At 45.0% G+C, this 24,881-nt stretch overlaps 6 protein-coding genes across 6 annotated transcripts; 2 read left to right on the forward strand and 4 right to left on the reverse strand.

Annotated features, from left to right (window-relative positions):
* Window positions 1-18: 18 nt before the first annotated feature.
* On the reverse strand, window positions 19-2,935 carry BDCG_06325 (DNA repair protein Ntg1). Its single transcript, XM_045422060.1, has one exon. It carries the CDS (start codon window positions 1,999-2,001, stop codon window positions 391-393), a length of 1,611 nt encoding a protein of 536 aa, XP_045277783.1. The 5' UTR covers window positions 2,002-2,935; the 3' UTR covers window positions 19-390.
* Window positions 2,007-3,944, forward strand: BDCG_06326 (peroxin-4). The gene is made up of 2 exons (XM_045422061.1): window positions 2,007-2,448; window positions 2,560-3,944. The coding sequence occupies exons 1-2, from the start codon at window positions 2,280-2,282 to the stop codon at window positions 2,913-2,915; spliced, it is 525 nt and encodes a 174-aa protein (XP_045277784.1). The 5' UTR covers window positions 2,007-2,279; the 3' UTR covers window positions 2,916-3,944.
* Window positions 3,358-7,683, reverse strand: BDCG_06327 (uncharacterized protein). The gene is made up of 2 exons (XM_045422062.1): window positions 7,320-7,683; window positions 3,358-7,184 (listed from the first exon to the last, which is right to left on the reverse strand). The coding sequence occupies exon 2, from the start codon at window positions 4,841-4,843 to the stop codon at window positions 3,968-3,970; it is 876 nt and encodes a 291-aa protein (XP_045277785.1). The 5' UTR covers window positions 4,844-7,184; window positions 7,320-7,683; the 3' UTR covers window positions 3,358-3,967.
* Window positions 7,684-13,191: 5,508 nt separating this feature from the next.
* On the reverse strand, window positions 13,192-15,497 carry BDCG_06329 (primary-amine oxidase; the record flags this gene model as incomplete). Its single annotated transcript, XM_045422063.1, has 4 exons — window positions 13,192-13,418; window positions 13,545-14,456; window positions 14,524-15,103; window positions 15,195-15,497. The coding sequence occupies 4 exons, from the start codon at window positions 15,495-15,497 to the stop codon at window positions 13,192-13,194; spliced, it is 2,022 nt and encodes a 673-aa protein (XP_045277786.1).
* A 1,577-nt stretch (window positions 15,498-17,074) lies between these two features.
* BDCG_06330 (ABC multidrug transporter) lies at window positions 17,075-23,264 on the forward strand. The gene is made up of 19 exons (XM_045422064.1): window positions 17,075-17,837; window positions 17,945-18,022; window positions 18,076-18,103; window positions 18,169-18,256; window positions 18,356-18,410; window positions 18,466-19,067; window positions 19,145-19,817; window positions 19,876-20,455; window positions 20,535-20,707; window positions 20,758-21,287; window positions 21,345-21,420; window positions 21,480-21,519; window positions 21,583-21,764; window positions 21,832-21,871; window positions 21,928-21,964; window positions 22,047-22,165; window positions 22,246-22,362; window positions 22,452-22,771; window positions 22,945-23,264. The coding sequence occupies exons 1-19, from the start codon at window positions 17,757-17,759 to the stop codon at window positions 22,969-22,971; spliced, it is 3,846 nt and encodes a 1,281-aa protein (XP_045277787.1). The 5' UTR covers window positions 17,075-17,756; the 3' UTR covers window positions 22,972-23,264.
* BDCG_06331 (uncharacterized protein) lies at window positions 23,206-24,851 on the reverse strand. Its single transcript, XM_045422065.1, has 2 exons — window positions 24,059-24,851; window positions 23,206-23,934 (listed from the first exon to the last, which is right to left on the reverse strand). The coding sequence occupies exons 1-2, from the start codon at window positions 24,323-24,325 to the stop codon at window positions 23,797-23,799; spliced, it is 405 nt and encodes a 134-aa protein (XP_045277788.1). The 5' UTR covers window positions 24,326-24,851; the 3' UTR covers window positions 23,206-23,796.
* Between the last annotated feature and the right edge of the window lie 30 nt (window positions 24,852-24,881).

Consider the following 24,881-nt stretch of genomic DNA (forward strand, 5'->3'; position numbering starts at 1 on the left):
GTGATGTCAGAGGGGAAGAAAATAAGATTCAGTTACGGTTTGGCTCGTTCCATGGGCATTCTCCGAACCCGCAACGCAAATAAAAAAGGGGGGGGCTCAGTAATTATACATGAATTGAGTCTAATAAGTATTCTTCAAATTACCACCGGCTATCGTACATACAAATATATCGTTAATTATCCCCATCTCCGTACAGAGAACGCAGCAAAACAAGGCGTCCACCGATCCATGGGGAGCTGTTTGCAAAGCTAGCTTGCCGGCACAGACGTCTAGCTATAATGGAATTGCGCATATTTCATGTTCTCTTAGCATATCAGACCGGCTATTTAGCGGCGAAAGATGACATACGACAAGGGTATCTAAATATTCTTTAAAATCAGACCTCTCCAATCATCTACCCTCTTCAATTTTGATTGTCATCCTGCTCTCCCTCTTCACCGTAGTGGCGGCATCCTCTTCAGTCTTCACCTTCCTCTCCCTCTTCACCTTAGCTGTCCACCCTTTAATCTCACTCTTACACAACCCGGTCCCCGCAAGTTCGCACTCCCCACATCTCCTAGCCACTGGTAAACACACCGTCTGCCCCAGCCCAACCAACAGCTTGTTGACCTCATGCCACTTGTCCTTGGGCAGCCAGCTCTCCAGCGCCGCCCGGGTCTCCTCGGGCGTCTTTGTTTTATGCCACCCCCACAAATTCGTGATACGATGCACATGTACGTCGACGCCGATGCCCTCATCACGGCCCCACGCGGAACTCATACATAGATAAGCCATTTTAGGCCCGACACCTGGTAGCCGCATGAGTCCCTCCGCGGTGGGTGGAATGTCAGAGTTATACTCGTCCCGAAGGATGACGGCGGCAGCTTTAATGTATTTTGTTTTGTTATTGTGGAAGCCAACAGTCCTGATGAGTTCGTTGAGGCGGGATGGGCTTACGGCAAGGATGTTCTCAAGAGTTAAGGTGCTTTTTGTGTGTTGGTTGTTTCGGTCCCATACTAATACTTTCTTCGTTTCTCGTTCCTGTTCCTCTTCTACCTTTGTTTCCACCTTCACATCTCCCTGCGCTTCTCTTTTGAAAGTCTGTCCCTCATTCTCCTCTTTCTTTATCATCTGCCTCGCTTCCTCTCTCTTCTTCACAGCTGCTACCCCCTCCCCCTCCCCCTCCTCCTCCTCCTTCTTCTTCGTCGAGCCTATTTCTTCCCCTTTTACTGAGTGTCCCACGTCCTCCTCCTTCTTCACGACCCGCATTCCTAAACCCGTATCCATATTAGCCTGTTCAGGCGCCAGCTCTGTATGTAACCGTTGCATCGCAATGGCAGTGACTGTATCTTTCGTCTGAGATGACAGCATCAGGGCTATGAGGATGTGGAAACGCCTGTCACGCGGGGAAGAATCGCGCCAGTAGAGCTGGGAGCAGCCCATGGTATCTACTGGCGCAGTGGGGTTTTTGCGGCGCATTTCCTTCACAATATCATAGATCTTTTCCCAGTTTGATGGAGGCTCGACTTTGACAACGCCATTCGGGCCGGTTGATTTACGCGCCGGTAGCCGTCGCGGTTGTCGCTTTGGGGTTGGCTTTGCCTCTGACTCTATCTCCTCCTTTTTAATGATCGTAGACGTTTGTGATGTGCTGGACATCCTACGTGAAGGTATTTGGCGGGATGCAGAAGCTGATCGCTTGAATTCGATATTGGATAAAGAATCCTGGCCTCGCTTTCGTTTCCGCTCTTGCATTATCGGACGCGTTGGTGTAAGCAGGTCTTCAATGTCCGTAGTGTTCGCAGAGGAGAGTTCAGAGTCATCATGACTATCGCTCTGAGGCTCGTCTTTTATTAGAGAGCTATTATGAAGGGATGCCAGCTCGCTTTTTCTCCTCTCCGCCAGGCCATAGCTATTTACCGGGATATTTGCGTTGGCAATTCGCTGCGATTGACGGCGTGGAGCGCTTGATAAGATCTCAACTAACTTTGCAGTCTCCTTGGATACCCGCGATGTTCTCATTTTGAGGGCTAAAGGGTATATGCGAGATATTCGTAGCTATTGCAGTCAAGTCATGAACAAGCTTCGAGAACTCCTGAACATTCGCGCATTGAGTCAAGAGGAAGTGCATCACGTGGTGATAAACAAACCCCAGGTAAATAACCTCGGCGCAAACCGAGCTTCGTTCCACCAGATCAACAGCTCAACCTCTGCACCACCATAATCATGAAATAACTCCCAACACACCCTCTGTTGTCTGCAACTCACGCCTCCCGCAATCAGTAGAATAGCTCAGCGCCATGGCTCAACAAGCCCCTTCCGCGTCCACCACAAAACGCCTCATCCGCGAGCTCAACGACTACTCCAAATCCCCCAACGAAGCTCTCCTACATCTCGGCCCCATAAGCGACACAGACCTGCTGCGCTGGGAAGCAGTCCTAAAGGGCATAAATGGCACACCATACGAAGGTATTATTTATTTCCCTCCATCCTCTTACCTCCTACCAATCGCGCAAGTTTTGCAATATAAAGAAGGGGGGGAAAAAAGTTAACAAAACCTCCCCCAAAAAAAACCCCCAGGCGGCCTCTGGCACCTAACCATCACCATCCCGCCGACCTACCCGCTCCACCCACCAGTTATAGCCTTCAGAACCCGTATCTGCCACCCAAACGTCTCCTTCACGACAGGCGAGATCTGCCTAACCCTTCTAACCACCGAGCATTGGAGTCCCGCTTACACGCTATCGACGACCATGTCGGCTATCCAGCAACTGTTGACGGATCCTAGACCTGAGAGTCCCCTCAATGTTGATGTGGCGGTGTTGATGAAGAGTGGGGATACTGTGGCATGGGAGGGGCTGGTAAGGTATTGGACGGGGGAGGAGAGGTGGGAGGGGGATGGGGGAAAGAAAGCTATCAGAAAGGGGGGTAGATGACAGGGTGGAAAGGATGGAGGGGGATTAAATATATATATATATATATATATTACGTCTCTGCTGTAGTGGGTACGAGGTGGAAGCTCATGGCCAGAGGAATGTATTAGTTTCCTCTTGTCCTTTCGATTTCGGCTACCTCCTTATGGGCCCGGGGTAGGGAGGATACCTCGAGCTTGGTGCGTGGTGGACCCTGGATGCCGCTAGAATGTACGAGGTACGTGTGAACTATTCCTCACGGGAATTTAGACAGTTTGAGATTCTTCAGGTTTCGGATTCTATGGGGAGACGCGTTTCCATACTTGTATGGGGTTGGATTTACGTTATACTGTCGGCGTCCCTCGACGGGCATGTAAGCGCCTTTCCTTTCCTTTCCTTTTCTTTTTTGTTGAGATACCATACGGGAGCGGATTTTGTTTATGCAGTTATATATAGTATTTATGTATTCATGTTTATAGAGCGTTTTTCGGTATTATTAACTGTATAATTGATTAGCTGCTCCTCTACTCTGTACGGGTGCAATGCAATGAGAGCTAATCCTGTCAACAAAAGAAGCGAGAACGAGAGGGTGAAAATTACAACTAACTCCTTCTCCAGACTTTTTCTCATAGGGTGTTTCGATATATATATGAATCTTTCTTATTTTTATTTCTTATTTCTTATTTATTATTAAGAAAACTTTGACCGGCAAGAGAACAGAGGAACATGGCCTAAACCGTTTTCTTTGACCGGTGGAATAGTTAAATATTCCACGGATCGACACCTCCTCCGAGCTCTAATTTTCACCGTAATGCGAAAAGGAAAAATGAAAATGAAAAACCCTCCCAAACGAAAATAAGATGTTAATAAAACAGAGGTAATAGACAGAGGGTCCAAGTGCTTCTGGGTCCGTTTTCCTATCTTGCTTACCACGACTAATGTAAATCCTTCTCCACCCACGATCATCCTTAAGTTCTTCCTTTCCCCTTTTGTTTTTATTATTTATTTTATTGTTTTAAACCCATTGCTCGTCCCGGTATCGTGTGTATCTCCCTGGCCCCTACACATTTTCCAATTTAAAACGCCAATACAATGGCAATAGCACCACTGAATCCAAGCAATCCCAACAACCCTTTCTCCATAGCGGCAGCTATAATGGGTGCTGCACCCGTCTGCAAACCAGGTGGTGTTTGCCGGTTCTCTCCTGGTGAATTAGTTCGCGTGGGTTGGACAACTACGACAGTCGTAATGGTACTCGGGGAGCCATCTGCGTTTGTGGTCGGGATGAGCTTTGTTGAACTGCTTGGCGGAGGGGTGCTCCTCCGAGTGGGAGTGCTAGTGGGTGATCTGGGCCTCGTGGTAGGTTCTGGGCTAGGTCTGGGTGTGGAGCGCGCCCTCGAGGAAGGGGGAGGTCTCGGAGGCGTTCTAGATTCCCTAGATTGTGGAGGGGTTGGGCTTGTGGTTGTTGTTCTTTGAGGTGGAGGACTGGGTGGAGGGGTTGGAGGGGTTGAAGGGGTTGAAGGGGTTGAAGGTGATGGCGGGGGCTCCCGAGTGGTAGGTGTGGGTGTAGGTTCAGGTTCGGGTTCGGGTGATTGAGTTGGTGGTTGAGCTGTAGGTGTTGTAGCATCGTCGGCTGAAGTGTCACGGGCCGAATTCTGAGACGGGGGCCTATTAGGTGTGGTTGGACCTGCTGTCGGTTGATTTTCTGTCTCTGGAGAGGATGTCGGGGAGGACTCACTCCCGTTTTGTCGTTTGGTTAGGTCATATTGACGAGAGACGATATAGTTCTCGAGGTATATCTCTCGAGACCAGAGTCTGGCGGACAGAGCCTTCAAGAGGCCGGTGAATGGGGTATGTGAGCGGGCCTGTCTTCCCCTCTCCAGGTCGACAGCGGACACGAAGGAGATCAGGACCAGGACTAGGAGGAGGGTAGAAACCCACGGTCGAATCATTTTTGATTCGTCTACCGTGGAATGACGAGCAGAGATGAAGAAATAGTTCTCAAATAGCTCTCAATATAGGTTTGGCTTGATAGAGGTGTGGAGGTAAGGTAGAGCGACAGGGAGCCACGACTCGATACTCTATAGGCATACAAAAAAGCGCCAGGTGGTCAAGCTGGAGAGAATATAGAGGAATCAAGTAAGAAAAAAAGACTTGCTAGGCTTTGGAAATGTTCAAGAAGACAGAGATAGTCAGCAAGAGCAAAGAGGGAGTGAATTAGAAGAAGAAATGATTGCTGTGCAGGAGGTATGGTATGGTATATACCGAATGAGGAAATTGTCGCTGTGAAAAGAGATGAACAACGCTTCACGAAGTCTAATAACAGAAATATCTTTAAGAGGTTGAAGCCAAGAACCGAGGTTGTTCAGCAGAAAGAAGCAAGAAGACGATGATTGGAAATGGTTCCAATTGAGTTGTTTGAAAAAGATCCACGGTAAGATTTCATGCAGAGCTTGTGACTGCGGTGTATCGTATCCCAAGCTGCAGAGACAACAATTGGAGTGGGGGGTTTTGGTTTTAGGTCTGGTGTCATAGCAACAATACTGTGTATAGAATGGCAACCATGCAGTAATAACCTGGCCAGGCTACTTGCGTGCTTGGACAGCTTTGTTCCAGGCTTTTTTCCCTGATATACGCTGTATGTTGATGTGGGATGTCTCTCGTTGTGCACTACCTACTCTACTACTGCATCGCATCCCAGCCGGCGGAACTTCTTTATTAGCGGTGGATTATTGACGGATCTCCCTTTCGCCTGTTCTTGGCCTCCTTGCGAGTTGCAAGTTGCAACCAATGCGCGCCGCCATCCCGCCACCCCTCGAGCCAATGTTCCCATGGAACTGCGCAGATCTATGCTGCTGATTGGCGTTGTGTGAGTCCTCATCCTCACCAGAGGCCCCAGACAAGCCCCAAGAGCTCCAGAGCCGGGCTAAAACGGGGCTTGGTTCTGAACCAGCCACCTGGGGCTCTGGGAGTTCCCAGGAGTGGATAGGCTTGAGAAGCTGAGACGCCTTCGTTTGAGATATTCTTGTTCATGGACAGTTGTCACCACTTGGCAGCTGGCGCCATTGCGATTCTTATACGAGCAACAGATCGAATTTGAGCCTCATAGAGCAGTCCAAAAAAGAGCGCGATCCAACCTTATGTTTCTGTTTTGTCGATTTATGATTGATTTTTTTTTAAATTCTCATTTTATGCTTTATTTATTTATTTATTGATTTAACTAGTTAACTATTGATTTATATCTCAGTATTCATTCATCGCTGATGCAAAACGGTTCTATTTACTTTCTCTCCTAGCGTCGGCCCAAATTTTGCCCAACAACAAGTACGGAGTAACAACAACTGAAAAAAAGAAAGTTCATGGATCATCAGCCTCGGCCAAAAGGTAGTCAAAATGTCAGAGTCTACCCTACGTAGTAGATGTAACATATCGAGGTCGACTCAGAGGGACTGACTCAAGGGATTCGTTATTCTCCGCCAGCCACAGAATCGCAGATTTTCTTTGACTGAATTCATGACAAGGAAAACGTCGTAGCAAGCCACATCGACCACGTCAAAGGCCGTGGAAAGACGGTGGCTGAATCGCTTGCGAAGTTGCGATTGCTCTCGTCTCCTCAGTGGCAAATAGTCGCATAACAGACCACGGCGGGCAGGGTGTTCTTGTCGCCAGTTCTGAATGGGACGCAACCCCAAACTTCAAAGACATATCCACGCGTCCCATTTTAAAGTTCCGCATGGATGCTCGGGATTGTCCAGTTGTGCATGTTTATGCCCTGTAATCTGTGAAAATGTGCAGTATTGCAGAAAACAGATCAGAATGAGCGAAAGCGGACTTGCATAAGTAGAGTAAGTTTCAGTACGGAGCGGAGTAAATATAAATGAAAACCCTATCCACAGTGTTTTATCCCCGCTTCGAGTTTCAGGTCAGTCATAGACTCATATACAAGGGCTGGCCTCTTTGGGAAAAGTTGATATTTTTCTAGCCCTTCTTTTGACAAAAGATTCCATCCAGCATGGATCAAATGTCGCGCAGCAGTCCCGTCCAGCCAGCCGCCGCTGTGCATCCAAAGCTATTTATAGCTCTTCGAAATCGGCACACATACTTTAGGGTCCTGTGTGCGACTTTACGGTTTCTGGTTGGACGAGAGTGTCTTGGTTTCGAATGTGGGACACCCAAAGAACAGAACAGAAAAGGAAAAAAAAAAAAAGCTTGCAAGCCACGTTATTGCGTAAACCTGTTGTTTGTCGACCTTGGACCGTTGGACGCCGCCCGGCTATGCCAATGGCATTTTACCTTCATCGTATCAACAACGGTCAGTCAGTCTTTTCCAATTTGCTCTTCTTTCCTTGAGTGTGGGAAATCCATCCATCCCATATCCCATCCACTCCGCACCTCTGAATAGATAAGCAATAATATGGTGAAACTCACCTTCTAGCCGATTTCCCTCAAAAGAAAAGGAGCATCCGCATTCGCGCCTCCGGATATGCCGGCTCAAATGAGTTAGTTGCCTACTACCCTCTCAAATCCCCATTGCGGATAGAAGAAGAATCAGGGTGTTATTTCGGTGGGAATTGAGATCACCTGGATGTAATAATGATGAAATTCCCGTATTCCTGTTCCGGTTTCCGGTTTAGGTACCTTTGGAACGTACTGGAACGCGGGCCGTTGTGCACCGTAACTAACCCTGGAGGCAGGCAGTGTTTTCCCCTACCGCAGGGTTTGCTGCTATAGACGTCATTTTGAGGGGCCATCGAGTTGGCATCGAGCTGCCGGGGGTTTTTTTTAAATCTCCTGGTGCTGTCAATCTTTCTCTGGCGATGGCTGGCTCATCTATAAAGCAATCGCACTACATACATTACGTATGCTTGGCATGTATTACTAATACCTCCATTTTGATGACTTAGCGTATGCCATTATAATGTGTTGGCCCTTACGGCCGTTGCGGTTAGCGATCCCACTAGATCACGTGACCCACCACTATATTATGTGTTGAGGGTCCCGGGGGTTGATCGGCCCTTCTACCAGCAGCGCTGGTGGTGATTGAGCTCTTTTGCCCCAGTAGTCTACAGATTATGAGACCGTTAAGCGTGAGCCCCGCTGTGGTCAACATGCATGAGTTTGATCCCAGAATGGACTTAAGAAAATCTCAAAACAAATACCCCGGACATTTAACAGTGCCAAGAGACATCCTAGGAGTGAGCCCTTGAGCCCTAGGAGTGAGTCCAAAAAGAAAGACCGCTGAGAGGAGCCACTAAGAGAAGCCACTGAGAGGAGCCACTGTACTCTGTGGTTAGCTGGTCCAAGGGGGGGTGTTGAGGGTCCCGGGGGTTGATCGGCCCTTCTACCAGCAGCGCTGGTGGTGATTGAGCTCTTTTGCCCCAGTAGCCTACATTATGTTCCTGTAGATAGATCTATCAATACAACCTTCAACTATTCTACAGATTATAGCCCGGATGGCACGTTTTTCTTTTTAGAATGTTGTATCAACATTTTTGACACAGATAGTTCATCTTTTTTGAAAAGACTCTTACTTCTTATTAGAGATATTTCATTTTCTCTGAATCTGTCAGTCAGTGAATTCATATACTTTATATTTTTGAGAAAGTATGTTCTTCATTGTGAAGAATATCACTTTTTTTTTTTTTTACACATCTAGAAGAAGCAGAGCCATCTCAATATGAGTGATATGTCTGTTACTTCAGAGTTCAGCTCAAGGTTCAGAATCACACACTTCACTAGATGACTCATTGATAGAATGATCACTTATTATAAGAAAGCTTCTGACTTGCAAGATAAGACTGAGATCAGTTTTCATCAGAGTATGGAATTTGATGATGAGATAACAGAGAAACTTCAGAATAAAGAAAAGCAGAGTTAATATTCATCTACAGAATCTGTTCATTTTAACTCTTCAAATTCTTTACTGTTTCTTATTCTCAGAATGCTGACTTTTAATGATAATTTAAATCAATCTATCTATTGCATTGCAGACAATCTTATGAATCTTATACAGATAATACTACAGAATTAAATAACTGTGACTGAAACTACTCAACATCTTACTACATCTGTCTCTGTATAAAGAGATACTATAAGAAATGAGTTACAGAAATATCAGAAGAAAGTTAAATATACACTAGATATCAAATCAGTGATCACATTTAATAACTCTAATTATAAAGTCTGATATGTTAATATATTGACTGATATAGAAGTTATTAATAAAACTGACATTCTATTGAGAACTCAATAAGAATTTTCTTTTATATGTTATATTAACTCTGAGAAGTGAAGAATCTGTTTCAAGTCTCTATATAGATATATACTATCAAGTCTTGTTAAAAATGTTTGAATCACTATTAAAATCTTGAAAGCTGACAATACTGCAGCTCTGTGAGATAAGATTAATATGAAATATATAATATCACTGACTGAAGAATGAGTTAATATCTTCAAGAAATTGACAAAATTATAAGTTAAGAAGAATGATTATCTTACTTTTCAGAGATATTTCTATTATCTTATTATCTGTTATAAGAAGCTCTGTCAGAGCACTGAGAATATATATTATAATCTTTTTCTCAACAATCTGCAGAATTATCAAAGATCATTTATCAAGATATATTTGAATAAGTTTTTCTTCACTGATCAGAGACTCATTGTCAACATTGATATTAATAATTTAATAAAGTAACTGATTAATCATATATTCAAGAAGATTATCACTGAGTAGAAAAAGCAGTCTCAGGCCGATTCTGTGACTGTGAAAAAGAATAAAGATAAGGACAAAGATACATCTGTATAAAAGTATACTCACTGCAGAAGATATGAACATACTGTTGACAGATGTTTCATCTTACACTCTGATAAAAAGAAAAAGAAGAATGACAAGAAGAATGACAAGAAGAAAGAGAAGAAGAATGACTTGATAAGTTCTCAATCAGCAGTAAATGCAGTAATTACAAAGATTAAGTTCTATTTCTCTTTCACAGTCACTGAAAAATCATTCTCTAGATCTTGATATTTGAACACATGTATAAGTCTGAATATGATAGATGAGCTTCATTCTTTTTTAAATATTAAATCTTTTAATAATAATATCTCTGTTGATTCTGTGACTGAAGAAACTGAGTTTATTAAGAAGATTAAGACTATCATCTTAGAGATTGAGAATGATAATGTTAACTTGCAGAATGTTCACTATATTTCTAATATTACAGTTAACCTGCTCTCATTTACAAAGCTTGAAGATCAGAGATTCTGATTTACATTATCTTTCACTATTCTCTCATTTTTCATTTACAGAGCTCTGAATAATGTTATTTTTCATGCAGTTCAGACTGCTCAGAATAACATATATAAGATTGATAAGTAGAAGTTCAATGAGAATCTTAATCATCTAAACAGAGCAGTCAAGTACATTGTGATAATATCTCACAAGTATGATTTTGATTGAAAAGTTGATCTTTCTGTGACTGCTGCTACTACTGTTAATAATATTGATTCTGCAGATGTGAAAACACAGATATTGAAGATATCAAAGACTTTTTTGAATTAATATTATAATTTTAGTCACATTCATACTGATGCTATAATTGCTATGATCAAGAATTCTCATACTGAAGTTACAATTAAAGATTCTAAGACTAAGTTCTTTTGTAAGAAATGTGTCAAGACTGATATAATATAAGATTATTTGAAAACACTGATATCTAAATCTATTCAACTCATTGAGAAGATTCATATTAATCTTACAGATAATAAATATACATTGAAAGATCTCTCTGATCATCTCTTAGAGTTTCACTAGAAAATAAAATACTGAATACTTATTATCTGTGATGTAACCTGCTACTGTTGAGTGTATTTTTTAAAGTTCAAGAATGAGACTGTTCAATACTTTGAGTTGTGACTCAGATTCATGAGTAATCTCAAGTATACAGTCTCTGCTTTTCTATAAACTGATATTAATAGTGTTTTCTGATTCACACATATACACACAGTTATGAATTCATATAATATCAAATGAGAATCAACAGCATCACATTCATCACATCAGAATGATGTTTTCAAATGTGAGATCTATACTATTATAAGACAGGTTAGAGCTGCTCTTTTGAAAGACAATCTTTCTAAGAAGTTCTGAGCAGATGTTCTAGAGACAGTGATTGCAATAATCAATAATACTTCCACATCTACAGTTCTTTATAACTTGAAATTTTGACTCTCTACTACAGAGATCTCTGTGATTCCAAGTTCATATAAGATTTCTTGATATGCACTTACAAATATCTCACTGAATATAAGACATTTTCATCAATTAAGTGCAGAGGTTTTTGTTCACTTGCATGGATCTCAGCAGCCTGCAGATAAGCTTTCTCCATGTGCTGATTTCTATTGTATCATTGGATTCAGTGGCACATTGATATATCGCCTATGGCATCCTGAATCTGACAAGATTATTGCCAGTAGTGATGTGAGATTCCTGATTGCTGAAAAATCAGAACTGGTTGTCATATCTGTGGCACTCACTAATAATGCCGGTGTACTGGAACCCGATATTCATCTGGTTGATGATGAGGAAGACACTCCCGATATTGATGATTTGAATTCCACATGGTTGCGGCCCGCGAAATCGCTGGCTACTTACACTTCAAGCCCCATTACAGGCAACCTCCCGAAGTCCTACAAGGATGCCACATCTCGGCCAGGGGGGGTAGGAGATTATTGAAAGAAGTCCATGCAATGCGAGATTACTGATCTGGAGAGACACAATATATGGAGTTTGATCCCTAGATCTGATGTCCTGAGGGGTGAACTGATTGCTCCGGGCCATTGGGTGTTCCTTGAGAAAGATAGGCCCGCGGACCCGAATGCCAATCCTGATGATATTCTTAGGAAATCATATTGAGTGATTTGTGATAACTGACTTAAGAAGGGTTCTAGAGAAGAGATCTACACTTCTGTCATCACTGATACTGTCAATTGTATTCTTTTTGCAATAGCAGCACTACGCGGTTGGACACTCCATCAAGTGGATATAGTGATGACATATCTTCATGGGCACCTCACTAAGAAGGTCTATATGAGACAATTCACTGGATTTGAGGCAGGTTCGCTGAAAACACTTGTCTGCATGGTTGAGGGTAGTCTATACAGCCTGGACCCTGCGGTGAAGATCTGGTATGATTACTTAACAGCTCTGTTGAGTGATCTTGGATTTACAGTCAGCGCCCATGATCCGGCACTCTGGTATCATACATCCAGACATCACCTCTATATGATGATCTATGTTGATGATCTCAACATCATATCCGAAGCTCCTGAGAATGCCGATTGGCTAGTGAGTATGCTCAGTGAGAAATTGGAAGTCAAGGATCTACACCAGCCAATCAAGTATTTGGGTATGGAGGTCAATTGTTCGGACAAGGGAATTGGTTTGACACATTGTCAATATATCAAATGCCTTGTTGAAGATTTCTACCTTGATGATGCAGCTGTCGCCAGAACACCAATGGAGGATGGATTCCGCATTGATGATTCCCCTATACCTGAGAAAGAGGCTGGTTTCACAATTCAGCGATACCAACATGGTGTGGGTTGCTTGCAATATCTCGCAGTTAAAACACGTCCTGATCCTTCAACTATCCTACATAATGTGGCACATACTTTGAAGCAGCTCCCTATACGACGCTCTCAACAACACTTGGAAGAAAGAAGACGGAAGGAGGTACGTATGTTCAACCACATGCCTAGGATGGATGGGAGGACTTTTGGTCAGACCATACCTATTTCAATGTCCGGCAAGGAACAAAACTCCACGAGCATACTATCGAACTATCGATTGCATAGGACTCCTGAATCATGTACTGTACGTAGGTATATATATACCCATATTCTGGCGAAACCTAGTGATGGGACGTGACATATCAATTTTCCCCATCTTTCAAAATGTCTTGCAATGAGAGAAGCTATGAGGTGAATTAATGCGAATTGGCAGATAGGCAGGCACCTCTACGCAATTCTTCCCACCGTCCTATCCTCCCTTGAGGAATGATTCCTATACGATAACAGAGGCCATTTGAAAAGCTTTTCTCGATTTAGGTGGTGCTCAAGAGGATGAGGCAAAGAGAGCAGCGTTGAAATTTACTTTAAAAGTTCCATTGTCCCTTCCTATTATTGCTGGGATGGTTCATTTCGTTTACGTCTGCATATATACACATATAGCCATCACTCTACCGGCATTGACTGTATCGTGAACTTAGCCGCTGCTGCCAACAAAAACTCTTTCCGCCCAATCTTACAACTTGGCTTTCGTTGTTGCAGGGCAAGGGCAGGAAGTTACTGAGTTGACCCTGGCTTTCACGTCCTCATGCAGCTGAGAGCGGTTAAAGGCTTGGTTGGACGGGGGGACGTCGAGGGCCGGGTTCTTCTCGAAAAACCCGTCTGGTTTAAGCATGATGCTGATCCTTTCGACCGGCATGATGGGGAAGTCTTCTGGGCGTGGGTTGTGGGTAAGGCCGAACGCTGTGTGTGGTTTTACAACAGTTAGCCATGATAGGATCTAGTGCATTTTTATTTCACAACACTCATCAAATATGATCACAAACAACGTCCCTGCCCGGGGGGTGGAAAGGGGAGGGGTGAACTGACAATGCCACAATACTACGTCCGTGTTTTCAGTGTCATCATTCCTCCTCGTCCACTCTTCGACGCCAGAACTCTTCTTGCTTTGGTTCGTGAACTCGCCGGCAGCATAGAGCTCTCCATCTTGGTACTTAGTCACCCAAATCGGCTTGGTCGCGAACTGTGCGCGCTTCCTATTGAAGCTGCGCGGACTCATCAACATCATTTGGCTGGGCGCTGATTGTAGTTTGTAAGCGACCGGCTTTCGCGAGATGGGGTTGATGACGTTGTCGTTGCGGATTTTGAAGACGCGGTGCTTCTCGACGCTGGTATCGGCCGTCCCAGACTTGTTCAGCACGGTTGTTTCTGTCACATATCCCACTCCATATGGGTTTGTGACCGGGTCGTCGGCCATTGGGACACTATCCTGATATATCACGGTATTATCGTATCCGTCAATGGATGGGTCAATGCGCAAGGAGAAAATATGTTGATGGAACGCGGCCATGACGCCAGGCCCAACGTTGGTGCCCCAGGGGACGGTGGCGCCATCCGCATTGTCAATAGGCATGGTGGAAAGAATTCCAGTTGCGCGGACTTCCAGCTCGATACCTCCTGCCTGATCGAAGATCCAGGCAAAGATATATTCATAGTTGGAGACCGTGCAAATGATCTGCACGACAAGCTGGCGGTTTCTGACAACAGTAGCCCCGGCGGTACGATAGTTGGTATGTTTGTGTTGAAGCCCGGCATCCTGCTCGTGCAGACAGACTACGTTTTCGAGGGTGACGGGGTTACCCTTGGAGTCGGTTCGACAACCGTTGAAGTATTTTATGTGGCCTAGGCAGTCGCAGCCCAGAGATAACGTGTTGGCTGTAATTCCGAACCCGACATCACCGGCATCGAATGCCTGTTTGCGATGGTACGGAGCTCGAGGCTCTGCAAAATTGTGAAAATTAGCATGACCTGTATATATTATCCGTATGGTTTGGATATCATGACATACCGCCATACGGAACCGTCATTTCGTTTACAGATAGGCGGTAAAAGACGTTGCGCTTATCGTAAGTGATGCCGTACAGTACCAGGCCTTCCCGGGAATTCAAACCAATTCTGAAATCCCATTTCTGCCAGTGGACTTTATTGCCGTTTACGGAGAACGAAGCGCCCTCGGGTTGTTGCACGATGTATGGTTTAAGATCGGTTCTCAGCGGTTCGTTGAGTAGGTCGTGGGCATACTCAACCGCCTTGACTGGCTTCCACGGACTGGTTTGGGCAGTTGAATGGTCCGTCCCAGTTGGGAGGCGGTCTATACGCACGAGTTCCTGAGTGAGGCAATCGAAAACTGGGGAAAATGGGAGTGGCAATGAATAATGATTTGCCTGTGCGTGGTTCGTCTCTGCTATGTACATGTAGCACTGGAAGAGCCTCCGTGTCTCATTTTCATCATCAGTGCCGTAGATCCAGGGGTCATTGAGAACAATGACGCCGGGTGGAAGTTTCAACTTTTCAATTTCGGCGAGCACTGCTGGGTGTTTGAGGCAGAGTTGCTCGATTTCTATTATCTCGTCGACGTCCGCAGGTCCCTGCGGGAGATGTTTAGAATCGATTCACCTTGCAAGCACGCAGGGAAGATTGGTCTCAGAGTTATACAACGTATTATGAAGCAAACCATACCTGTACGTCTTTGGGCAATTCCTTCACCGTGATCACTGCCTTCGTGCTCAGATTAACAAGAGCCTTCAAGAAGGCTTTGGTATCAAGCCTATGAAATAAGGATTGGATAATCCTAGCTGGTTTCGCGGGAAGGGGAGTGCCCAGCCTCTCCGCTTCGAGATATGGCACGACATCTCTCTTGATGGGTTCTTGAACATCGATAACTTTGAACCGTAGAGATACCCCAGGAAATGATGCCTGGAGAACCCTCGCCGCAAGACTGACCTCGTCTGGGCGGATAGGGTCAAATGGGTGGGTAGCCATGGCGGTTAGGAAGAAAGGATGGGAGTAAAAACGTGTAGGATGTTCCCCTGGAGATGTAATTACAGTTGTATGAATCGCTCCTGGGATGAGAAGACAGATATACCTAGGTAGTTCACAGTATACTCCCCTTAGAAAGCGTGAGGTCAAAGGATCATCTTATATACCTTGAACTTGCCCCACCCTTCGATTGGATCAGAACCATCAATTACTGTTTTCGATATTTGAGGAGAAACTTCCGTTGGGCCTTGATCCTTTCAGGTCTCGTGGAGATTGTCAAGCTTCCTTTTTACGCCGATCAAGTAAATATCTAGATTCCCAGAGGTGGTTTGATACCGAGATCAGAGGCTCTGGAGAAGATAGCCGAGACGCTGTAGCCGGGGGACAAGCGATGACGGCGGAAGCACATCGGGCCGAGCAAATCGGATCCTTTACTGGTTGAGTGGTGACAACGACGAGGGGTTGGGAGTCTGACCACGAAATGCTCGTTGTCAGGCTTTTCCCCGCATTGTTTGTTTTGGAGAATGTAGAGATGGATCATGGCAGTTGAGGACGGGTAAAAAAAGGAACTGTCGTTTTCAACTCCGTATTCTTCGAAGACGCGGAAAATAACCGCAGGCAAACAAAATCTACAGATCTCGAACAGATTATTCACATGGAATAGCCGCCCGCTGGAATCTCAGCAGAATTTCGGTGCTTGCCATCCATTCACAGCCGTCCTTGAAGCATTTAAAAAGGTCTTTGCTCATAAGTCAACTTCTGTCCGAGCAATTATAATATGAATGAACTGCAACCGCGCAGGTCCTCTTGCTCACACAGCTCAACACAGCTTTATGCAAGCAGCACTCAAAAAAAGATCCAGCAGCAGATCTGATATCAATTATCTCTAACTCCCATCAGCAAGAACAGTGCCATGAATGCACAATGTTGGTAGATGAGAATGATGTGTGTTGGGATATTCACCTCAAAACTACCTAGCTGACAGAGTTGCAAGATGACAAGTTGCCGTGCGGTGCTATGACTGAATGAGAGAGACCCGACGACTGTTGAAGGATTAGGGTGGGGAAAGGTTCTGACATGGGATCTGACCTGTCGGCAGAAACTTATATATATATATATATTGAAAAGATGGGTAAACTGTCTGCTTGAGAATCTTGAGTATTTGACGCGACCCCCAGAACGCGTAGGGATCATGCACTGCAGCACTTCTGAAATATGTAAGTTACAGTACTATTATGGCATTTTTGATGCACTCTGATCTCCACTTGTACAGTATTTTCATTTGTGGACCCCTAATATAATAGTGCTCTACTAACAAAAATACTGAGACATCATTGCAGTTTTACAATATTTCAATTTGTAGACTACAGAATGTATGAGTGATGGATGATTCAGAAAAATAACTTTTACCAGCTCAGGAAATATAGTATTTTTTCATCAACATCTTACTTGTGCTTTTCTACTTTGCAAATGAAAAACAAAGGAGAGCAAGAGTCGTTATTAGTAACTAATATATTAATAATCCACATAAATCAGGCCCCAGTAGTCCTCCGTTGTTTCGGCTAGTAGAGCCCCCACTACGATAGTAACTAATAACAAACACAGAGACCAGACCAGACCAGCCAGAGCAACAAGTAGTTACAGCGTGGAGACTTCGCATAATTTGCAGGCAATTCTCGCTGTTCCAATTGCAGCCATGGCAGCTAACTTCTGAGAGCACTTTCGATGAGGAACCCTGTCCCGTTCAGGTAGCAAGCAAGCCAGCACAGAAATATTAACACGGCCTTTCCATGCTCCCGAGTCCCTGAAAAGAGCAGTAATTAATTGGCTGATTCTCGAGCTCTTCGTGCATTCAAGATTTCGTTGTGATGGAGGTCATCCTTGACCCCACGGCATCGCCTTGGTTATTTGGGCGCACAATCAGCCCAGGGCGAAGAGGCTCCCCAGACGCTCGTTTCACACCGTACGGTGTATGTGACTCTCCAGGCATCCCTTACAGTGAAACGAGGAGAGAATTAGATGATGATCAAGTCCAACGCAGTCAGCATTATTACTATGTATGCACTTTCGGGGTTGTCGGGACCCGGGGCCAAGAATCTGGATACGAGCTAGGTTCGCGCTACCCCGTGCTTAGACTGCCAAAATTATATCAAAGTCCTGTCACTCCCTCTCGCGAATCAAAAATGTTCTCCGCTGGGTCAGAGGCAACCCCGGGCTGATGTTTGCTTGTTCGGCTTCCAAACAAGCTATCCTGCCGCCGAGATGGACAACAACACCACCCAAGCCGAAGCTGAGAAGCAGCAGTCCGAACCGGAACAGAAGCCTCCATTCAAGAATTTCTGGGTATGGGGCAACCCTTTTCGAGGCATTGCAACCGACGAGCTTTAATGATGTCTTGTCGGTGGGAGATGTTTAGCTAACATTTCCCTTTTTCCCAAAAAAAAAAAAAGAGAATATTAGGCCATGGAACCCTCCTCGACAAGATTTTAATGGGAATTGCTACACTGTGTGCCGCTGGAGCAGGAACGGTACGATGCTCTCCCTGCGCCATTATCTTGCAGAGATACTTACCGTTATTGAGGCGTTACCTTTGATGAACATCGTATTCGGTTTGTACTCCGGAATTGAGAGAGCTACAGATCGATGAAGTTAGCTGATACCCTTCCCCGTTCAGGCAATGTTGTTAGTAATTTCAATCGATATTTCATCCCTGGTTCAGGGGTCTCCAAAGAGGAGTTTCTTAGCAGCGCGAATGAGAGTGTGTATGTATTCACTTCTTCTTGCTTTGCATATCATCCGGCATCACCTATCAGACGGATAAGGGGATGGTCCGGAGAACGTCCTGGGCTAATACACCCCAGGTTGTATATTGTATACCTCTTTATCGGCAAGTTTCTGCTCGGCTATATTTCAATGGTCAGTGCTCCTAGTCCGCGAACCGGACTACAAAATACAAATTAACGGCATCCAGTTTTGTCTACGAATGACGGGAATCAGAATCTCTGCCCGCCTTCGTCTATCGTATCTCCAAGCTCTCTTCAACCAACCCATTAGCGTTTTTGATACTCTCCCTCCTGGAAGACCAACAAACACAATCACTACCTCTTCAAATACGATACAAGCAGGTATCTCGGATAAATTGGCGATACTTGTTCAATCATTGGCCCTGGTCATAGGTGCTTACTCAGTCGCGTTCCGTTACTCCTGGTCCTTGACATTGGTTGCAAGCGCCTCTATTTTATTTATATCAATAGTATATGGCGCCCTTATTCCGATATATATCAAACTGCAAAAAAAAGTTGAGCAAGCAGACGAAAAAGCCTCGTCGATTGCAGGAGAAGCTCTTGGATCTATTCGTACCATTGTCTCTTGTTGTGCAGAAGGCCGGCTTGCGGCTCGTTATGGAGAATGGGTTGCGGAATCACGAAAACGAGGAATGCGGCTGGCGCCTCAGATCGGCGCGCAGCTCGCTCCGTCAAATTTCGCTATGTACTCCAGCTTCGCGTTGACGTTCTGGTTCGGCGTCAGGCAGTTTGCATCGAAAAATATTCCTGATGTTGGCCCAGTTATTACGTGTGTATTTCCCAATCACAAATGTCCCTTGTTCTTTCGCTTGCTTGAGGTATCTAATGTGCTTGATTCTCCGCTAGTGTTATTTTTTCGGTTCTAATAGTGGTATCAACTCTCTCTTTTGTTGCAACCCCTATCATCGCCGTATCCAAGGCGGTGAGCGCATCTACCTATTTCTTCGAAATGATTGATGCGCCAAAGCCTAAAACATCGGGATTGAAAGATCAAGACGTCGCAACTACCGATATTCGCTTCGAGGACGTGAATTTCTCCTATCCATCCCGCTCCAATGTAAAGATTATCAACAACATGACTCTTGATATTCCAGCTGGAAAAATAACAGCCCTTGTTGGACCTTCTGGTTGCGGGAAAAGCACCATTGTTGCACTGCTTGAGCGTTGGTACCAGATCGAGACACAGTTCGAGGGCGACGCTACACCAAAAAGTCATTCTCCACAAAGTGAGGAGGATCCTCAAAAGGAAAAAGAGCAAGACACAGAAATAACCCCAAATAGTGGGTCGATCAAAATAGGGCCTCACGATCTCTACGACCTGGATCTTAAATGGTGGAGATCCCAAATTGGATTGGTTCAACAGGAACCGTTTACATTTAACACAACCATCTACCAAAATGTTGCTTATGGTCTAGTGGGATCAAGGTGGGAAAATGAATCAGAAGAGGTGAAAAGAGAGCTTGTCAAGGAAGCATGTCGGGAAGCTTTTGCTTCGGAGTACATTGAAAAGCTGCCGCTGGTAAGCTCCATTTTGTCCCATTTGGCCCTGCGATGTTTCTTACGATATATCTTCTTAGGGATATGATACTATGGTTGGAGAGAATGGCTTGAAACTCAGCGGCGGGCAACGCCAGAGACTTGCAATTGCTCGAAGTATCATTAAAAGGCCACCAATTCTCATCCTAGATGAAGCCACAAGTTCGATAGATGTTCGGGGAGAACGCATTGTTCAAGAAGCACTTGACCGTGTATCCAAAAATCGCACAACCATAACCATCGCCCATCGGTTATCTACGATAAAAAAGGCGGATAAGATTATCGTGCTGAAAGGAGGGGAAAGCATTGAGCAGGGAACACATGAGAAGCTGCTGGAATTCAAAGGGTTATACCACTCGTTGGTTGAAAATCAACGCCTGGAAATGGGAGACCACGATACTGATGTCCAAGGTGACGCCCATCCAAAAAGCCAAGTAGAAGATATACAGACCCTCCTTCAAGAAGCGTCAAGAGTGGACACCGTTGGTGAGCCGGACCAAGAACCTGAGCCGACATATAAAGCGAGATCCTTGTTCAATTCAGTCGGGCTGTTCCTTTGGGAGCAGAGAAAGCTCTGGTATCTGGATGTAGCCATCGTCATTGGCGCTGCTGGCTGTGGATGTAGGATATCCCCTCTGGTTATTCATATTGCAAGGTATGATTGTTCTTGTTCATAGATAACTGATTATTGGTTACCTAGCCGCCTTCGCCATCCAAAGCTACATCTTTGCACAACTCACGGCCGTGTTTCAGCTTTCTGGCGATGAGCTAATTAACCGGAGCGAATTCTGGTCCCTAATGTTCTTCATACTTGCCCTTTGCGTTGGACTTTTTTACTTCATTCTGGGCTTCGCGTCAACTAGCCTGTCTGCGGTAAGCTTGCATTTTGACTCCTGGCCCTTTATATAGCTAATCAGTGTTAGTATATTTGCGGCACATACCGACAAGAATACTTTGAAAACATCATCACGAAGCCGATCCATTTTTTCGACGAAGAAGGAAATTCGACCGGCTCTTTAGCAGCCCGAGTTTCCACCGATCCGACACAGCTCCAAGAACTTGTTGGCCATCAGATGGCTTTCCCGCTGATTTCCGTATTCAACATTATGGGCTGCATATCTGTAGCTTTTTTCTTCGGCTGGAAATTAACTTTAGTCGCGATATTTTCTGCGTTCCCACTCATTATTATAGCGATGTTTATTCGGGTCAGATACGAGGTACAATTCGAGAAAATGAATGCAGCTGTATTCGAGAGCAGCTCGCAGTTTGCGTCAGAAGCCATTTCAGCATTTCGCACAGTCACCTCTCTCACCCTCGAGGATACTATTACCACCCGTTACTCCAATCTTTTACAAGACCATGTAACGAAGGCTTTCAAAAAGGCAAGATTTGCAACGCTGATCTTCGCGGCCGCGGATAGCATAGAACTTCCATGCATGGCATTATGCTTCTGGTATTTGTCTCTCACTGAATGACCTCAAGAATCAAGATAGCTAACATCTATTTTCAGGTATGGAGCGCAGCTATTGAGTACTTACGAATACGACGTTCTTCGCTTCATGGTTATTTATATCGCCGTGGTCATGGTAAACAGGCACTCTCTCTCCACTCTGAAGCGTTAATGTTACTAACAAAGCATGTACAGGGAGGCCAAGCGGCGGGACAATTTGGGAGCGTAACGCCAAGTAAGCCTAACAAGACATTAATATGCGTTTCTGGTTATATATCTAATTATATTAAACAATCAGATATCGCACAAGCCACTGGAGCTGCCAATCGGATATTAAGCGTCAGGCCCTCCCAAGGTAACAATGATGGTGAAAAGAAGACTGTTGGGCGCTTTGAGGGGGGCGCTCAAATCGATTTCAAGTCTATCAATTTCAAGTATCCGACGAGGGATATTACTGTGTTCAAGAACCTCAGTTTCACAGTGCGTATATTCCAACCTCTGACATCATTTTCTACCGACAAGATGACCTAAAGCTAATACCGAACAGATCGAGAAGGGCCAATTTGCCGCCTTGGTTGGGCCATCCGGTACGTTTTCATCGTCTGTAATACTGAAATGCATGAGTGAGACTCACTGGTAGTAGGATGCGGCAAGTCGACCGTTATCGGATTGCTTGAGAAGTATTGCCCCCCCTTCAATCCGCCGTATTCCTTAATTGCCTCATCCTTATAAACAATTTTCTGATTTCCACGTGCTTTGCAGGTTTTACGAATACCAAAGTGGTACCATCACAATCGACGGGCACGACCTCCACACCCTTGATGTGTCCTCCTATCGACAGTCTGTTTCGTTGGTATCCCAAGAGCCAGCGTTATACCAAGGTAAAAATAAAAAATAAAAAATAAAAACATCATTCCTGAAATCTATCCACGGAGGGAAGTTTGCTAACAACCTTGTGAAGGATCCATCAAGGACAACGTTTTGCTAGGCGTTGATCCCACCCAATTCACCGACGAAGATGTCCAAAAAGCATGTAAAGATGCGAACATTCATGACTTCATCATTTCACTTCCAGACGGTCAGTAGCAGGGAATCCCACCTACCTACATTACAAGCCCCCGCTCCCCCTCCACAGGATGCTCACAACGTCTATCTGGTAAAATGTAGGCTACAACACCGACGTCGGCCTCCGCGGTTTAGCAATGAGCGGCGGCCAGAAGCAGCGCATATGTATCGCACGAGCTCTCATCCGCAACCCCAGCATCCTGCTACTAGACGAAGCGACCTCCAGCCTCGACTCGGAGTCAGAAAAGCATGTACAAGAAGCCATTGAACGGACTGCTAAGGGGAGGACGGTGGTTGTTGTCGCGCATCGATTAGCTACGGTCCAAAACGCCGATGTCATTTTCGTCTTTGGCGAGGGTGGCATCTTGGAAGTCGGGACCCATGCCAATTTGCTGAAACAGAGAGGTACTTATTATCAAATGGTATGTTTCTTTTTCTTTTCTTTTTCTTTTTTCTTTTTTCTTTTTTTTTTTCTTTTTTTTTTTTTTTTTTTAATATTTTTAATATTTCCATACGCCTTCGTTGTTATGTTCACATCCCCTTTCCGGAAATGGAATGGCTTTGCTAAAAATTCGTCGGGAATGGAAAACAACAGTGCGAATCCCAAGCGCTCGATAGGTAAAAAAGTTGCCTCTAGCTGGAGCAAACACGGATCCTTTCGCGATGGAAGTTTTACCTTCGTATTCATGACTGTAAAATTTTGGATACCCCCTTGACAAAAATATTTAATCACTCCTCTCATCTTTGCTACATCGCCTTATATCTGGGTGGCTGACTCGCGTCACCTCCTATTTCTTTTCTCTTCTTTTCTATATTATTTCTAGCATTATATTTAATTCTAGTAGAGTAGAATCTTATAAATTTCAATATCTAATACTAATATAATATCTATCCTGTCATCAAAGGAATTTTTCAGATCTGGATCACAGGTGATGATGCTGGTGTCTGCCTTGAGAGAGAGACGACAAAAAATCGGTAGTTGAAAATGTTTAATAACGCGCCCCTGGGCTGGATGCAGCCTTATTATATATAGACAGGGGGGTATGAAAACGGCACCAATGGCGATCCAGGTGAGGACGACCACGACGACAGTGACGGTGGTGGCTAGGATTTTGGCAATGATGGTGTCCGTGATGATGAAGGGCCATCTACTTCCGGCACATAGGTAGCCCTAGGCAGCGAGTCTGGATTCAGCAGACGCGGCACAGCGATGCGATTCAGGAGAATTGACGAGATACGCGGGTTGCCGTTTACTGCACAATGAGGATGTTGATGATAAGTCTGCTTGCCGTTCTCCGAACCATTCCGAGATGACGTTGCGGGAATCTTGGCTAGCAATGGAAGGGCCCTCTAGAGGAACTAGCCGACAAGGTTTGAAGTAGTATGTAGGTGTATAGGTTGTCGGGCATCTCCATCTACAGTGGAGAGGATCCACCTGAATGCCCAGTTATACACCTTCCATCCGATGCTCCATGGGATCAGTGAGCTTCACAGGAACCGGCTTGCCATACCGCAACACAAATTTGGATCCATTGTGGAAGGCTTCGATGAGTCGAAAAGAACCGGGGCGAACGGAGAGGAGGATCTGGTTCATTAATGTCAATCAGCATTGTTCGGCGGTATGATTTATAGCTCTTAAAGTTGAGTAGTGTTGTTATATGAGATAGATGGAAATACTGGACTGTACATGTACATGTACATGCTCGCACCGGAAGGACCTGATAACCTCTATCGAAAACGACCTTGTTTTTCCACCATATCACGCGAAGGATAGTCATCAGCTCGCCTCGTAGAATCGGCGCCTGCGATTCAGTGACATGGTATGAGGTGATAATTGTATGAGGGACACCGCTGCGGCCCCGCATCAGCGGCGCCCGCCATTCATATCTTTCGCCCACTGGCCTGGTGCCAACAAACTCATGAGGCATCCCAACGCCATGCCAGCGCCTAAATAAGCGTAGTTCTCGAGGAGTCATTGGGGGAAAGGGTGCTGGAACACACCTTTCATCATGCCATCCGCCATTACTCAAATAGCGTTGCGGTGTGGGTGAGGTTGGAAATGTCACCTTCAACAGTTTCACAGTATTCCCAAGAACTCTTCTCCTCTTCAATGCGAGCGAGGAGATACAGGATAACTACTCAAACTCGTAGGAATTAAAGTCCGCAAGAGACATCTTCTGGAAGAAGATGGGCCCGGTGTCCTCCAGAATGTCAAAGTACTCTTCGATGAGAGCGTCTTCTGTTTGAAAATAGCAGCTTCTGGAACGAGAGACTAGTCGATATATCTGAGTAATCTCATCGCACAGGTCGGTCGATCGCTCTCACAAATGCATCTCCAATGTCTCTGGGGACCTTGTTCTGTTTGGCAAGAATGTCGGTGACTCTACAGGCGCGCTCGAATTCCAGCTTCCCGCAGAGGAGAGGTGTTTCAGAGGATTTCTCTATCAAGTGCAGTGCTGCAGGTAGAGAGAATGACCGAATGACGCGAAAGCAATCTGGTAACTATAGATAAGTACAGCGTAAGTAAGTAAC

The sequence above is a fragment of the Blastomyces dermatitidis genome (assembly GCF_000003525.1).
Source record: "Blastomyces dermatitidis ER-3 genomic scaffold supercont1.6, whole genome shotgun sequence".
NCBI classification, from domain to species: domain Eukaryota; kingdom Fungi; phylum Ascomycota; class Eurotiomycetes; order Onygenales; family Ajellomycetaceae; genus Blastomyces; species Blastomyces dermatitidis.

Excerpts from the sequence above, each read along its gene's own strand:
- BDCG_06325 (XM_045422060.1), bottom strand. The coding sequence starts at position 2,001 with ATGAGAACATCGCGGGTATCCAAGGAGACTGCAAAGTTAGTTGAGATC.
- BDCG_06327 (XM_045422062.1), bottom strand. The coding sequence starts at position 4,843 with ATGATTCGACCGTGGGTTTCTACCCTCCTCCTAGTCCTGGTCCTGATC.
- BDCG_06326 (XM_045422061.1), top strand. The coding sequence starts at position 2,280 with ATGGCTCAACAAGCCCCTTCCGCGTCCACCACAAAACGCCTCATCCGC. Across the intron at positions 2,449-2,559 it reads AAATGGCACACCATACGAAG|GCGGCCTCTGGCACCTAACC; the intron begins GTATTATTTATT and ends AAAAACCCCCAG.
- BDCG_06331 (XM_045422065.1), bottom strand. The coding sequence starts at position 24,325 with ATGACTCCTCGAGAACTACGCTTATTTAGGCGCTGGCATGGCGTTGGG. Across the intron at positions 23,935-24,058 it reads GAGGTTATCAGGTCCTTCCG|ATCCTCCTCTCCGTTCGCCC; the intron begins GTGCGAGCATGT and ends TTAATGAACCAG.
- BDCG_06330 (XM_045422064.1), top strand. The coding sequence starts at position 17,757 with ATGGACAACAACACCACCCAAGCCGAAGCTGAGAAGCAGCAGTCCGAA. Across the intron at positions 20,456-20,534 it reads TGGCGCTGCTGGCTGTGGAT|CCGCCTTCGCCATCCAAAGC; the intron begins GTAGGATATCCC and ends TTGGTTACCTAG. Across the intron at positions 22,166-22,245 it reads AGAGCCAGCGTTATACCAAG|GATCCATCAAGGACAACGTT; the intron begins GTAAAAATAAAA and ends AACCTTGTGAAG.